Source organism: Dermacentor albipictus, chromosome 3, assembly GCF_038994185.2.
Source record: "Dermacentor albipictus isolate Rhodes 1998 colony chromosome 3, USDA_Dalb.pri_finalv2, whole genome shotgun sequence".
Taxonomy (NCBI): Eukaryota; Metazoa; Arthropoda; class Arachnida; order Ixodida; family Ixodidae; genus Dermacentor; species Dermacentor albipictus.
In genome coordinates, this window is record NC_091823.1 from 109,405,263 (window position 1) to 109,421,001 (window position 15,739).

General features: G+C 46.7%; 1 protein-coding gene across 1 annotated transcript; it reads left to right on the forward strand.

Annotated features, from left to right (window-relative positions):
* The first annotated feature begins 5,571 nt into the window (after nucleotides 1-5,571).
* rtv (QVR superfamily protein rtv) lies at nucleotides 5,572-15,272 on the forward strand. Its single transcript, XM_065439234.2, has 3 exons — nucleotides 5,572-6,060; nucleotides 9,242-9,403; nucleotides 14,327-15,272. Exons 1-3 carry the CDS (start codon nucleotides 5,961-5,963, stop codon nucleotides 14,542-14,544), a joined length of 480 nt encoding a protein of 159 aa, XP_065295306.2. The 5' UTR covers nucleotides 5,572-5,960; the 3' UTR covers nucleotides 14,545-15,272.
* Nucleotides 15,273-15,739: the final 467 nt, after the last annotated feature.

A 15,739-nucleotide genomic window follows, 5' to 3' on the forward strand; every position in this document is an offset into this window, starting at 1 on the left:
CTTTGAAGGCGCGCGACATGGTAGGCTACTGCTCGGTGCCGCAGGGCCGGACGCACGTAACGGAGGCCGGTGTCAGCCTTATTCACACGTAGCCGCAGGACAAGAAGCTGCGTGAAGCTTGGCTCGCGAAACATAAAACCGGCAAACAGTCATCGGCTACAACTCGGCTTTGCAGAAAGCACAGACGCGGGGAAGATTTCTGCTACGGCGCCCGGTCTGCGATGTTCTGAAAACGCGCACTGAGACGCACGCCCGAGTCCGCTGCCCGACTAATGTCATGACGGTTTGGTCTATCAAATTGTCGATACTATAGATACTGGCAAGTTCAGTGGAGTGGAAAGGCAGCGGTAAGAAGCACATTTGAAGAAAGCATGGCATATGGTCATGTTCGTGTTATGAATTAATGCACTGGATTACAAAAAAGGAGCAGCGGGAAATTGCCCGCTGAGAACGCCGATAAAAATACAGTGCGACGCAACTCGAGAAATAGTATCGAATGGTGAAAGAATTTTGAAGAAAAAAAAGATTGAATCGTCGCGACGGCACATCACAGTCCCCGTAGGCGTCGAAGTCTCTACAATGAAATTATTTTTGAACAGCTCTGATAGCGCCCAGGCAACAATGGATGCTTGTATACTGTCAAATGCTCATATTCTGCGGCCTAAAGCACATGGCACGGTGCGAAAACGCGCGCGCGGAGAAAGCGAAACAGTGCGCGGACAAGCATGCAGACGCGCAGTCGGTCGCTGCGAATCTGCGCGATCGTTGCATTGAGGCTTCATTCTATTACGCTCCATTTAGTTATACAAACACTATAAGAACATATTTCACATAGTTTGTTGTCAGCGTTCACCTACCTTTCACGCAAGAAGCCGGTTCGGCAGACTCTATCGCGGCGACCGCGCGCAGTGGCGTTCACTGTACGTATTCAGTAAAGAGATAGCGACTGTAAACGATTGTGTGCTTTCAGTTTGCCCAAGATTATTATTTAGACAGTAGGAAACTTCTCTCGTTTCGAAAGTGCTTACAGAAATGTCCGGGAAAGCTCGCGCGTGGTGTTTTCACTGAGCGCTGACAGCAAAAGCTATGAGGAGCGCGCCACGTGATCCCTCATACTACGCCAGCCAGGCGCTTCCGATAGAGGGCGACTCCGTAACTCCTCGCCGCCAATTCAGGAGACGACGACGAAGGCAGGTGTCATGATGACGTGAATCGAGAAAAATTACTTGTTGTTTACATGTTGAGAGTCTCTCAGAGTCGAGTCATTCTGCTCGAACAGTGCAACCTTCGAGTGTGTTCAGAAAGGACAAAGTAAGGGGGGTCCAGACTTATTCTTAATTTTCGGCGAGATTTTTGTATGAGGTGAGAAAACGCCTCTGTGAAAAGGAATCAACCTTCATTTTGCGAAACTTACCGCGTATGTCACGAAAAAAAAAAATCTTGTTTCACTAGAGGTGGAAAAGATCGTTTTACCGACTTGCGGAGTTTACAAATTCTAAGGCTTATCACTCTAAAATTACCCCTTCTACACTGCCCAAAATTTTTTTATTTAATCTACACCATAAGTACTATTGGCCCACGGGAAGTTCATTTTATGTCGCTCATAGTATGTTCTCGAAAAATTGCGATATTTTGGTTTTTGAAAAACTACCTCTGACTGACCCCGAAATCAGGGGTTTTGGGGGGCCATTTTACCTTAACCGATAAAGCTGAAAAATATTACTGACAAATATTCAAAAGTTTTCTCGTAAACGTAAAAAAGAAGTATGCAACTACAACACGTATTTATTTTATTATAATATCACAAAATGCAAAAATTGCAAAATGTAGCGATAATTGGAACCTTTGAGAGACGTCTTAAATAAAGTAATCATCGGCAATTTTTACCAAAATTTAACATAACACCCAACCAGGACTGGCAAATCTAGTACTGCAAACATATGTTGCATTATATTACTTTAAGTGAGAAAATTGAGCCTATTTATCAGACCTATGTAAGGTCAGCCCAAAGATATATCTCGTTCCAATACTAAAATAAAATCACACTCCTATTAAACTTGGAACTCATTAATTTTGTTGTAGTAAAGGAGAGTGACTCACACTGTGTCTTTTGTGCCTTTTTTTAGCCATGAGTTGAGCTTGACCTTTCACGCTTCCTGCATCGCTATCCTGCTACGGTGCGTTGAGGTAGCAAGCATACGAGAGCACGTACAGTAAGGCTTTTAAGACTAGTCGCGGGAAGCTACTTCTGGCATTGACCTCTAATTGAATCTGCTATCTGAAATGCTCCCCATGTACATGAATGACGCGCCAGCCTAGTGGGAAAGCGCGATGACGTCACTGCAGTGTGTGAGCCCTGCTGGGTATGTTCAGATGAGGACAGTCGCAAAACGTGTCCCAAACATTTTTCATTTTCATTTAACTCTTTATATTAGGCATAAAAATCCATCCGCATCACGGAAGTGCGGCTACTTTTCCAACACACATCCTTTTTTGACATACAAGAAATTTTAACTGAGACAAGCTGCAAAAATCTCGTTATCGAGTCGCATAATGTTGCAAGATTTAAAAGCGGGTGGTGCCGAGAACACAGTTTTCCACAAGTTAACCATTTTCCTCTACATATATACCAGATTATATGCGGTAACTACTTCGCCAAACTTCAGCTCCCGCTGTCAAAGTCGAGGACGTCCCGGCCACCTGGAGCGGGACATTCAATGCGACGTTGCCACTTGCCTTTAGCTTACGTGCCCCTCCTTCTGGAGATTCCAAAGCAGCCCTACAAACCCAGCCGTTTGCTCTACGTTATGGTTCTTACGAGCAGCTGGCGCTTGAAGTTATACACGCTCACCACGAAGCGCCCGAGAACGGACACATTCCATTTCTGTGGCTGCCGAACCAACGACGGCACGCAGGAAACGGCGCGCTGGGCTTATCTAAAACCCCTCCGTACACGTGGGGCGTGGATGGGGAGGCTTTAGGCTTGTGAACATGATTGCTCTCCACATAATACTTGGGCAGTGGTATTCCGAGGGGTTCGCTGACTCCCGCTTGTGTTCGCTTAAGCCTCGCTTTCGACTTCGCCCGCCAACCGAACTCTCCCCCCTCGAAACCACATGATTTGGAAGTACGCGGTCAGGCGTCACATTTATGAATGCCTACTTCGGAATGGCCAACAGTACTGCATGCAATCTTTGCGGGTGTGACCTGACAACAGAGCGTCCTCTGCATCACTGCTCATCCTTCGAGGTTCAACAAAGTGGTTTTTCCCAGCCGCTTGGATGACTGAGATCGCTTCCAGGCACAATACCAGGAAAGTCCTATTGTGCTTGTTTTGAAGGCGACTGTAATGTACGACCATCAACGGACATTCGAGTGTGTTTACACTCACCGCCTCTTCGGTATTCTTATCTTTAATTTTCTTATCTTTCTTTCGGAATAGCCAAACGAGCACGGGCAATTGTTTAACCCCACAGCGTTTCCTCCCTATTCGTCTCTATCTTTCTCATCTGGCTTACCAAACCTTCTTTCACGAGGAATACAACCACGAAAACATTTTGACGGGTGAAATATTCTTTCAAAAGTCTATTTTCATTCCTTCGGAAGGCTGCCCGCAATCACCGTGCGTAACATTTCGTGGCGACAGAGAGCGGGGTCACTGCTATTGCGTGTCGAGAGCGTGTGGACACAAGGGCGCACGCAACGGCTCGCTCTCGCAGCTATACTGACATCTGCAGAAAATGCGGTGCTGGGGAGGCCCTTGAACATTTGTTGTCGTACTACCGCTGAGACGTGTTATAGCGCTAAAATGCTAGATTAAGAGAGATCGATTGATTAAGAAAGATTAAGAGAGATCGCATGGGGAAGTTTACAACCAACTTATTTCAGAATTTCGGAACATTAGAGGAACTGCGTTCTTTATGCCATCGAAAACGATTCCCGTACATTCTAAATGATCGCAAATAAATTATCCTTACAACTTACTTTCCAGTGGATGAAACAGTGTTTCGGGTTGCGGGATAAACTTCCGCATCAAACACCGATTTGCTTAATCGGTGTAACTTCCTGAAGGGGTAGTACAAAATTTATGAATAACAGTCAACAAATTGTGAACGAAGAAATAAGCTTATAGGAAAACCTCCCTGAATATATCTTGATAAGAGCAATCGTCGTGTGGCATATTTTTATCACGAGGCTGTTTACACATCAACCTGAAGGATAATAATTAGCCAATTATATCTCTTATACTTAGAGTTTATGGAAAAGGTACGTTTCAAGCTTGTTTTGGCTTCACTGATGTGGCAAATACGTTCGTAACAACTGAAATCACGAAAAAGTGCTCTTAAAATTATTGGAGGCCTTGCTGCGAGCATTTATAAATATATATAGCGAAGTGAGTTCGTCGAACAAACTCGGCTGACACGTGCCCTCCACACCAATTGTCAGTGCGCCTTTCTGCCTGACAGCCTGCAAGTACAAAAGGCAAAGCATGCGCTTGCTCGAAGTGTCACTAAATTTACCCGACTGGCTGGGGTTTGACAGGGCTTAAAAATCATATTTAATGTCCGTTTAAGACGTACCTTTATCGTCGGTGTCGCCAGGCACGCAAAGTTAAGCGCCCACAAAACATCCCCATCCATTTTCATCTTCACGGAGAACTTCCTTGATTTCAAGAGAGCCTGCCCCCTGCTGACTAGTTGGTACACGGTCATTTAGAGGGAAACAGCACAATTTTGCTCGGTTCCCGTTTCTCTTTTTTTCTTTCTTACGTTTTTCTTTTCTTTTTTTTTTTTTTTTTTTTTTGACGCTCGCCTCTCGGCTAACCTGCCAATTCTCCACGTATGCCGTCTTTAACTCCCAACACACGTTCCTGCGCAAGCTACCCATGCAAGCTGAAACGATATATATTTTTTATTTTGGCCCAAGCTATGGGCATCTTACTTATTTATTTATTTTCTTCACTTATTAAGCTCATATTCTACAATATGTAAATAGTTTTGTTCGGGCTACTTATACTCTCTCCATGATTTTCAGCTGCTCTAAAAAGCTTACATATATGAGGACTTCCCGTCTTACGACGAGTAGAAGTTTGTGGGTTCGATGCGCAGAATCTTTTCTTTCGCGGTAACTGAATGCCATCGAACCAGCTTCTTCGCTGTCAGTTTTGATTTCGCCGCCACCGCCACGGAAGGAGCCCTGCAGAATTCGGCCACTGAAAACGAACACACCAACTTTTTTCGAGTAGACAGTTTTGAATAAGACATACTTCGTCACACGACCTCACCGGCGCTTCCGTAACTGTAGCAGGTAGCTTCCCGGTTGTGGATGAGCGCGTTTCTGGCCGACCAATTAGTCGGCCAATCAATTAGCGTCCTGCCGGCGACCGCGCGCGCGCGTTCAAGCCCCGCAACGCCCGATTTCTCTTTCCGGATCGCTCCGGTAGAGAAGTCAGGTCCTCGGGAAGGGGGTCAACCGCAGCGGCACTGCGAAACACCCCCGAGAGGTGCGCGAGGGTCCCTTCCCTCTCTCCACCGCCAGGCCAGCAGGCTGGGCCGCGGAGGAAAACCGGTCTTTCTTCTTCCACCACTTGCCGCGCGCTCCGCACTGTGCCCTTCCAGGCCGCCGACGACGACGTGGAGGAACGAATGCCTTGGGCCTAACTGGAATCCGCGCCTCGCTTCCCAAGAAAAAAAAAAGAACACCTGGTCTCCCCGCCACGCCACCCCGCTTTCGTCTCAACTCGACCACAGACACATCGACCGACCGGCAACAAGTGACACGTGAGCAGCGGGTCGGGAGAATCGCGGTGTGACGACCATGTTGACGTGAGAAGAGGCCCGTGCAGCAAAGCGAAGCTTCGCCCCGTAGTCCTGCAAGGAGCGAGGCAGCGGAACAAGGCGGTGTCAACGGACTGGCGCCGCACGGCTCCGAGAGAAACGGCGAGGTCGTCGAACACGGCCATGTTCTCCACCGGAGCCTCGAAGCGCCGACTAGGCCTCGCTCCGCTGTCACTGGCCGCAATGCTGGCCGTGGTTCTGCTTCCATCGCTGGTCGAAGGCCGTGAGTACAACCGTGAATCGCACTTTTGCGGATCGCAATACGCTTCGTGTAGGCGCGATGCTCGAGTGACCCCTTCCAAGGTGACCTTTCCCGATCGTAGTGTTTTAAACGTTCCAAATCGACGCGTATGTTACTGAATCGTAGCTGCGTTGCAGCCGAAGTACGATCTCTTTAAAGGCCCCTATTCGGCGTACGTGTAATGTTGACGCAAACAGAAACTACAGTATGCGCGCGTCCGTCAGACGTGGAGAGGGTGTCGTGGTTTTCGGGATTCTCGCCACAGCGCCGCTTCGTCAGCGAGGTTTCGTTTTGGCACATCGCTCCCAGGTTTCGTTCAGTGGTTCACTTCGTGCAAGCGCAATGCTCGCTAATCCACGTTGTGCTATGTCGCGGCATACACACTCCATTGATACGCGTACGTGTCGTTTTACTGAGGCTTTAAATACGTGATTTGCCCATTCATTCACCTTTCCTAGCCCATTCATTTGTCTGTTGGAGTATTACGCTATAACTGCACACCTGGACATATCCAGAACATAAGAAAAAGGAAAGTGTATACAGCAAGCTCGTATTCCCCATGAAATGCGTGGAGAAATTAGTACTGCTAAAGTAACATCAAAACAAACTATGCTGAAATAACGCTACTGATTAATAATGTGCGGAGGCTAAAAGGGAGAAAGAACGAATGCATATTTACGCCCCCCGCTCCCCTACCCTAGTGATAAGTTGGAAAACTCAAGATAATGCTTTAATTACGTCAGATTTGCGTAAATTGAGGGCCCAGTGCCTAGAACGCGGTGGTAAATGAACGCGTCCATTGGTTGGTAATCTACCGTTCCGGTGCGGTATAGTTTGCCACATAGCAAAAAATACTGATAATTAAAAAAAAAAAGAAGACGAAGGAATCTGGCGGTTTTCTGTCTGAGTGACCTTCGCAGTGCAGCAAGAAAGTTGCCGAAAGTACAAGCCTCGGCAATCGATAATTTGGTTGACTTCATACAAGGTCTAAGAGACTACTTTGGGTGCAAAATATGCAGTGTTCAGGAGACACCACAATGCGGTTAACAGACTAGGACTTAGGATATTGATCGGTTGAGCTTACAATTAATCAATCAATGCTTTAATTGTGTATAAATATTTTCATCGCGACTAATCGAGATTAAACAGGACAAGACTACAGGGTACAATATTCAGCAGTAATTACGACCTGGCAAAAAGAAGAATGCACAGTCCTCATTCGAAAATATGTTATTAATGCCTCGTTTGATTAAAAGCGAGGAACTGCAGTAAGGTCTTCTACTTAAAACAAAGAGATCACGGCACATAGCTGGGAATACTTAAATTAAAAGAGGTTTCGTGTGTGGGGCTTGACAATGCCACTGTTAGCAATAAGCGAAAGCGGTGTTCTCTTCCGGACTCTCGCCAGAGGTTGACCGTCAGATCACATCAAGTTAAAGGAATGAACAAGATGCACAAAGAAAACAGACACGGAAAGTGATTGTATAGAAAAGCGAGTGCAAGGAGCCACACAACGAGAAAAGGTGAGAGCCAACCGGTCAGCTGCCGACCAGGAAATGATACGACACATGCGACCGCGTACAGCTATTTCTAGTGCTGAGCGCACCACCATCGGCATCTATCGATGCCTCGGCCTCCACAGCACTTTTTTACAGTTATGCGAATAAAAGCGCCGCTATAATTTCTGGCGCGAAGCGTAGCTGGAGCAGTTCCAAGTGACCGTAAGCCGTCTTCGCGAACTTCCGTCTCTATATGAGCCGTTATCCTTGCCCGGCGGTTACTCAACCGGACTGACGCACAGCTCTCGCTCTAGCCTTGAGGCTCAAGAACGTGTGCCCTCTCTGTCGGCAATTCAATACACGCAGTGTGAATGGCTTGGCTATTAACAAAGACAAACGCTCGCTGTATGCCCTAAGCAGGGAAAGTAGGTCGTGGGCTGCCTTTTGTCAGGCCGTCCGGTGGCTATTGAAGTCCAGAACAAGCCAGGAGGCCCTGAAAGGTGTTTAAAAAGAGCCACTTTGGATGCCTATAGATGAGTGCAATGAACACACTGGGACGTGTGCCGGCTGTCTATAGCAACGAGTCGTAATTATGACGTAGCAACGCGGGAACTTTAACTTCCAACTTTTGTGAGCACAATGTTGGAACCTATTTTAAATCCTTTGTCAGAAGTTTGCTGTAAGACATGCCCCTTTATGAGCCCCGCTCTATATTGTTCCCAAAGCAAAAGTGTGTAGAGGGGACCTTTCGTTCTCGTCCGGCCAAGCTTGAAAAAGACGGAGTGTGACATAAGCTCCTATGCGCGACCCCGTCGCAGGTTTCGTGTCATGTGTATTGTGCCTAGTGTGCCTGTTATTGTGAGTGCACCCTTGTTCTGCTTGCTCGGCGAGGTATGCGAGTACAATGAATAATCGGTAGAGGGTGCAAAGCGAATAAGCTGTTTTCATTACTGTCCGATATCGGGATTATGTTGGAGGACAGCACGATCGAAAGAAAGGTGCGCGACGAACATATGTTGCGATTATTTTCTGTGTTTAGCGTGTTACAAGAAACAATTCGCGCGAAAGCTATGCTGAGAAAGCTGCGCTCTGCTAATTTTGTCGTTTACGCGGCTCTGTCAATACTTCCTTTGCGCAGGTAGAAAAGATCGCATGCGACATGCAAACTAGAAAGGGCACTGTTCAAACTAGCGACAAGCTAATGTTTCACCCACAGGTAATTTTGTAGCTCCAGTTTCTTATTAAATCCAGCATCTCCTCGCGTATGTACGATCAACTTTCTACTTTCCTCCGCTTATTACATGCCAGACTTCTGAACAGGCTAACACCTCCTATTTTCATTAAAACCAGGAACTCTCATGGTTGTGCACCTCCAAGACCAAACTTGAAGCGCTCGAAAACCAACCAAGAGCACAGTTTCTCTTATAACAAACACTCGATCAAAAGCGATCGCATCACTTCTGTCATTTGGGTCATCTTGTGTCATTTCTTTTGTATGTACTAAAATCTGTATCCACTCCTGCTATGTCTCAAAATAGAGACAGCAGTATTTCTAAATGGATAAGAAATAAAGCTAGTTACTTCAAGCATGATGGCCCTCGCTTGCTGATGGCACCGCCGTGGGCTTCAAGCACTGAACCTTCTGCAACAACTGACTTTTACAGGTCGTACGTCGCACTGCTACGTGTGCCGCTCTAGGGGCCAGCTGGGCGACTGTCGGGACCCGTTCCCCTACAACGAGACCACGGTCGAAGGCGTTCGTGGGGTCGAGGCCTCGCCGTGCGCCTCCAAGTGGTGCGGAAAGCTCGTCGAAGGACGGGACGAAGGTGAGTAGTATACTCGCCCTGGACTGTCTCAAATCTTGTCTCGCATTCGCAGCTGTGGCGCGACCGTATACTGACGAAGAATACTATAACACAAGGGCGAAGTTGAACACGATTGCGCTGCGCATGCAATAAAGGTGTTTCATTTAGACCCTAGCGCACAGTTCGATGGTCCCTCCGATTTCCTCGCATGCATGAAAACCGGTACGTTCAACATCGTCCTGCAAACAGTTAGCCAGCCAAGATGCATGTGGCATCTGCCAGCGAGAGGCCCTCATTATGAATATTACATATTCCATGAAAGAGCGAAAAGAAGCTGTCGTTTACAAACAGTAGTATGGTAGGCTCGGGGCCGCGGATGCTTGGTGGGAAAAGACTGCCTAATCAGCGACTCCAGTTGCTCGGGCACCTTATCTTCACGGGCAGACTTCGAACACACTGACTCGTAAAAGCAAGCCTAATATGTACAGCGTAACCTGCAAAATTGAACACTAGAGCGTAGCGCCACTCTTAGAGGACACGACACGCGAAGACGCGTACTTTGTGTGTGTCCTTCCTTTCGTATGTCCCATTTAAAGCAGAACAACGTGTAGTAATTGCCACATTGCAATTACGGGATCCGAACTAGCCACTCCTCACGCCTCTGTGGAATACATTGGAAAAGAGCCCCCTTGCAAATGAGAAATATTCTGTAATCCCGCAAAGCATGGGAAGTTGATGCCATGGATATTACGACCAATTAGTGTCCGAAATCAGAGAAATGTGTAATTGCGTTGCTGCTGAGAACACGACCTATTCTTTCAGAGGCGTTGGTAACCACTTCGCCGACGACACCGCACCAAGTGCCCCAGGCTGAAGCGCAGACCCTCCTTAGGTCATTATATATAGAGTGGATGCTGCAAAAGAGCTTCGCCCTCTTGAATCCTTTGAATAATTCGCAGAACTCCAACCGGTACTTACACAGCCGCGATCCATAAGTACAATAGCATGTTACCACCAAAGCTCATGCGATGTGATGCAACACAGCTGTGTATAGGCTGTAGGTCGAAGTAGCCTCGACTAATTGATAAACCTATTACATTAGAATGGCTAGCTCGTCGAGGTGCGCTCCGTGCAGTTGTAGACCGTCGACGATCACCTCCTCTGCCACTGTTCCCATTACGACAAACAACGCGAAACTCTACAGCGTGCCTTGAACAGTTTGGACAATCGGCATTTTAGTGGTTCAAAGGTCGTGGGAGCCTGGCATTACAGGTCATTAGCCCAGAAAGCCACGCGCGCAGTTCTATACTGCACTTCAAGGCGAGAGACTTGATGGCCCGGCTGCACACACGCTATGCCTTGTCTGGTAGGCGTGATTGTTCTGAACTTATTTGTTCTTTCACTTCCTCTCCACGCATGCAGGGTAGAAAAGAGGTCCAAGCCTAGTTACCCTCCCTGCTTTTCCTTTCTTACCTCTGCATAAAAACATCTCGCCTGCTCTGGCATATGTAATCGAGATGTAGAGTTTAGCTTGGCCATTAACTGTCCACTTGTCACCTCTCTTTAGACGCATAGCTCTGGCATCAGATGTTTCACCGGCGCTTATATAGTAGCAGCGCTAGAGCATTACCCGAGTACGAAGCCCCAGCCCGAAAGAAACACCGATATTCCCTAAAATTTTTCCGTGGCTGTGCTTGATATTGGTGTGCAGGCCTCTTTATTAGCGCAGTGAATAACCATGTTGAACTTCCTGCCGGCGCGAAGATTTCGGCATGGACAAGAGCTTCACAGATATATTGTTTCCCGCCAAGGACAATGGTGCCATGTAAGAAAATTCTTGAAACATTCCGATCCGATACAGCGTCAGGTCATCTACCCACCAGCACTAACCTCTCCATATTACAGCGAGGGTTATAGCTTCTCGTAAGGGTAATGATCTCCAATGACACACACAGTATACACCATAGGAACGCCAGTTGTCAGGAAGTGAGCAGGAGTAGCAGCATTAAATAAAAGGGGAACACCAGTGGAGTTCTTTCACACACACAAAAAAAAAACTGCTCTCGTTACGAAAGAAAGGAGGAATCTGAATCTAATTTACTTCGCGTTTATATCACTGGAATCATAATAAACAGATAAGTGCCACGTCCAATTCTGCCTAAACATTAAATACACTAAACAAAACAATACCTGTCAGCTTAAATTAATATGCACACATAATTATAGCCGTTTATTGATACACAACACATGCACTACTGCCTACGAAATTTTCATTTGTGACAGACCTGCGTGTGGGTTGGAGGGGGTCTAAACGGTCTAGTTCATTTACGTTCGCTTAATATAAGCGCACGCAAAGGTCTCTGCGTTCAAGTATGGTGGAAACGCGGTCGCACCAACCTGGTATCAATGTTGGGATTTTGTGCTGAACGAAAGATGAGAGCGCCAAAAAAAAGGGGGGGGGGCAGGGGGGAAGCAGATTGGACGTACCAAAGTCTTCAGTTCATGTAGCAAACACCGGAACCCCCATATATCGTATCTATAATCAGGCACGTGAGGCTACAACCGAAGTCTCTCGCAAAGCAAACTATAGCTGCTTTAGTTTTTAAGAGTACGCTATAGCGCGAGAACTGACGTTGCGTCTTTCGCAGTTAAGAGCACTCAGTCGTGGTCCACGCGCGGCCCGGCGCGAATCAGGCCCGACACATTTAAAAATTATGGGGTTTTACGCGCCAAAACCACTTTCTGATTATGAGGCACGCCGCAGTGGAGGACTCCGGAAATTTAGACTACCTGGGGTTCTTTAACGTGCGCCTAAATCTAAGTACACGGGTGCTTTCGCATTTCGCCCCCATCGAAATGCGGCCGCAGTGGCCGGGATTCGATCCCGCGACCTAGTGCTCAGAAGCCCAACACCATAGCCACTGAGCAGGCCCGACACATATAGAGTGTCATACTAAGAATCTTAGCAGAAAATCTGGCATTTGCGTCTTTGTGCGCCTTAAGTAACTCGGTATGGCTGCTCACAGCAGAAGTAATTGCTCACGTTTCGTCCTTCTGGTTCCAAACGACTTCGTGGAATATTATCCTTACTCTCCTCACAATTTTCCATGGCACCGATATGTCTCATTTTGCCTCCAATTCTACAGTTCAATGTTTTCAGAACGTTACAAATATAACCGTTTGGCATAGAAGCACTAATTGAACGTGGCGATTATACTTATCCTTCATTTATGTAACCTAATTATGCATGGAAAACCGCGCAATGTAACGAATAATTGACAAATTTAAAATCTACATCTTCAATTTAGAGATTTCGAGGCTAGCACGTTAGACAAGTGAACCACAAGGAACAATGAGCGAAGCTTCCAAGTCTTTTAAATTACGAACAAATCCGTGCCAAATTGTACAAAAAGCCATGCGTTACTCACGATTTCCATGATGGCTGAACAATTGCCACGCCAGAGTTCCCTCTGGCAGTTTTCGTATTAATCTCAACGGCTTCGCGTAACTTGTTGGTGGACTGCTTTTGACTCATCTTCTACCTCGTTTACTCGTCTACACTGTTTCGTGCTTAGGTGCTTCGCATGCAACACTGTGGCGGATACACAAGAAGTTCGGTCGCTAAAACGTATCATTCCGCGCGTTTCATCTATCTTCTGTGCGCCAACGCCGTTTGCTCGCATGAATATGTACATGTGAGGCTGCCACGACGGGTGGCAAGTACAACCCGGAAAATAAAAACAACGAGAAGCAAATTTATCTAAAACAACATATTAGCAGTCTTACAAATACAGTTTGTTCCTTTTTAAAGATTACCTTCGTTTTTTTTTTCACTTAATACTGAATCTTAATAGAGGACACTTTCACCTATATAATTGCTGCAAAAACGCCGAACTATTCGTCGGTGCGAACGCAGCAACTGCAGAAATGTTCTCTGTACTCGCGGTCAACCTTTTGTGCCAGAGAAGGAAAAGCTACGAAGGCAAAGTGCGCACGAGTGAGAGCTCTTCTAAAAAAAAAAGAAAAAAAAGAAGCACCGATATTTTCAGCCGTGTTAGATCAATATTGGAAAAGAAAAAGCAAGTACTTTATTTACAGTAGCAACTTAAGACAAAGCACAGCACTGAGTGTCAAATGTGACATTATATTTCTTTTTTTCTATTTCGCGTCTCGATAAATGCAAAACTGTCTCACGTGCAAACTGCGCCGAATCAGTATCTGCTCCATGAAATCAAAATCCCTGTCATACACTACCGGACTACTTGGCGCGGTAACACAACGACAGAAGCACCATCCCCGTATCTTTTCCTTCAGTGCCACAGAAAGTTGCCCGCAAGTACAGGCTCTACAGCATTGCACGTAATGTATACAAACGGAGTATATATACTCTCAATAAATAAATAAATAAGTAACGCCGTATTGAAAAGTTCCATTTCAATCACCTAATGTTCTTAACTTGCGCAGAAATTAACGCTTCATAGCCACCTGCAGAACGCAGCCGTCAAGACTGAAAATTAAAACCCGCTACCTTTTCCTCGGAACAGCAAAACGTCATGACCCAAGAGCGGCCGCGAACTGCGCTTACACAGCTGTAACCATCGCGGTCACACGTTGGCCAACGTAGTGCAGTACCGTGCCACCGCAATGACGTAACCGTATGGTGTAGCCCTGTGACGTAACCTTGTATGCGATATATCCTACAGTGGCGTCGCATCAACTCGCGCTTTCACAAGTTTAAACCGACGAGAGCCGCGCTTCCAGAAGGCCGTGATCGGCGGGGATGAACTTCGCCGTGACGCAAGACTCTGGCAAGACTCTGGCAGAACCTGCGCGCGTGAGAGCAGGTCACGATGCACTTCAGCCGTGTCAAATAAGTAAAAAACTGCATTGTCCCCTCTCTCTCCCGCTCCCCCCCCCCCGTTGTTTTTTTCTTGTTCTTTGCAGACTTCGACCTTGCCACCGAGCGGATGTGCTTGCAGCGACCCCCGGATGACCTGGAGGAGAGGTGCGCCGAGACTCTGTACCAAAACAGACGAGTCTACATGTGCTTCTGCCGGGGAGATCTGTGCAACGGGGCCCACAGGACTGCGGCCTCGGGCACTGCAGCCGTCGTCTTTGCTCTCGCATCGGCTTGGGCAATTCGCTGCGCGCTGCAGTTGTGACGAGAGCAGCCGTTAGATGAGTGCAAGCACTTCAGACTTATAAACATAACCGGGACGAAGTATTTATACTGTTAAGCATCACAAAAACGTTTAAAGCATGCGGACGTCGTGTACAAGCATCGTTCACTTTCCCGTTAACGCGGTGTGTTAACATCGCGCGTGTAAAAGCATGTTTAAATCGTCGCACATTTCGAGCCTCGTGATGAGGCCTTGCATGGCTGGCGCAGTGCAAACTTGTGTCAATGCACCTAATAGACAAAAAGACAGCGCATCTTTATTTTTCGTACATTTGCAATAATTTGCCGCACAAACATTTCAGTGTACCCTTCCGTGCAGAGCAACACTACAATTACATACAATCAAGACATAACAAATCAAGCAATATGACAAACTTACCTTACTTTTCCGTGACAGGCGTAGAACACAGCGTTGCAATGTTTGAAGATAACACGTCCTCTTCCACGTCGCGATTGCAAAGAATATGTAACTTATTTTATGCGTGTATCTCTACTTGCGAACTACTCAGTGTCACTATATATAATATCTGTTGCGTCAGAGCTCCAGAAAGCTCAGTGATGCTCAGGACTTACCAGCGCGACTGCTCCACTGCAGTCAATCACTGCCATCAATTCTTTAGGTTGAGAAACCTTCGTTAATACGTTTGTTGTTTTATATTATGACCGACTCTTGTTGTGAACTGTGAAAGATTAAAAATGTTTGTTGTAAAAGTCTGGGTGTCATTAATAACGTATAGAAATTGGCACCAAGATCTTGGTTTCAAACACAAAGTCTGATTGTGCCCTGGCCAGGCCAGTTTTATTTATTTAGCTGCTGTAGGTGAGTTTTATTACACAATCCAGAGATCATGAAATGAAAGACGTCTCATTTGTGAAGATTCGATAAAGCATTATCATACAGCAGGACTCATAACAAGCCTGCAATGTCTGCTAGTGCGTCCTGCAATAGTGTCCACAGCCCAAAGCGTGGTAGTTTGGGCGAGTTTGTATGTCCCGACTTCTTTAGGATTGTAGTGCAGCCCAGAAAGAGCAACAATGAAGGTGGAAGGGATAATGAAAAGGAACAGACAACAGAGTGAGCGAAGTTAGCGCTCACTCTGTTCTCCGTTCCTTTTCGTTACCCCTTCCACCTTCCTTTTTGCTCTTTCCGAGCTGCGCCACAAGCCTAAAAAAGTCGT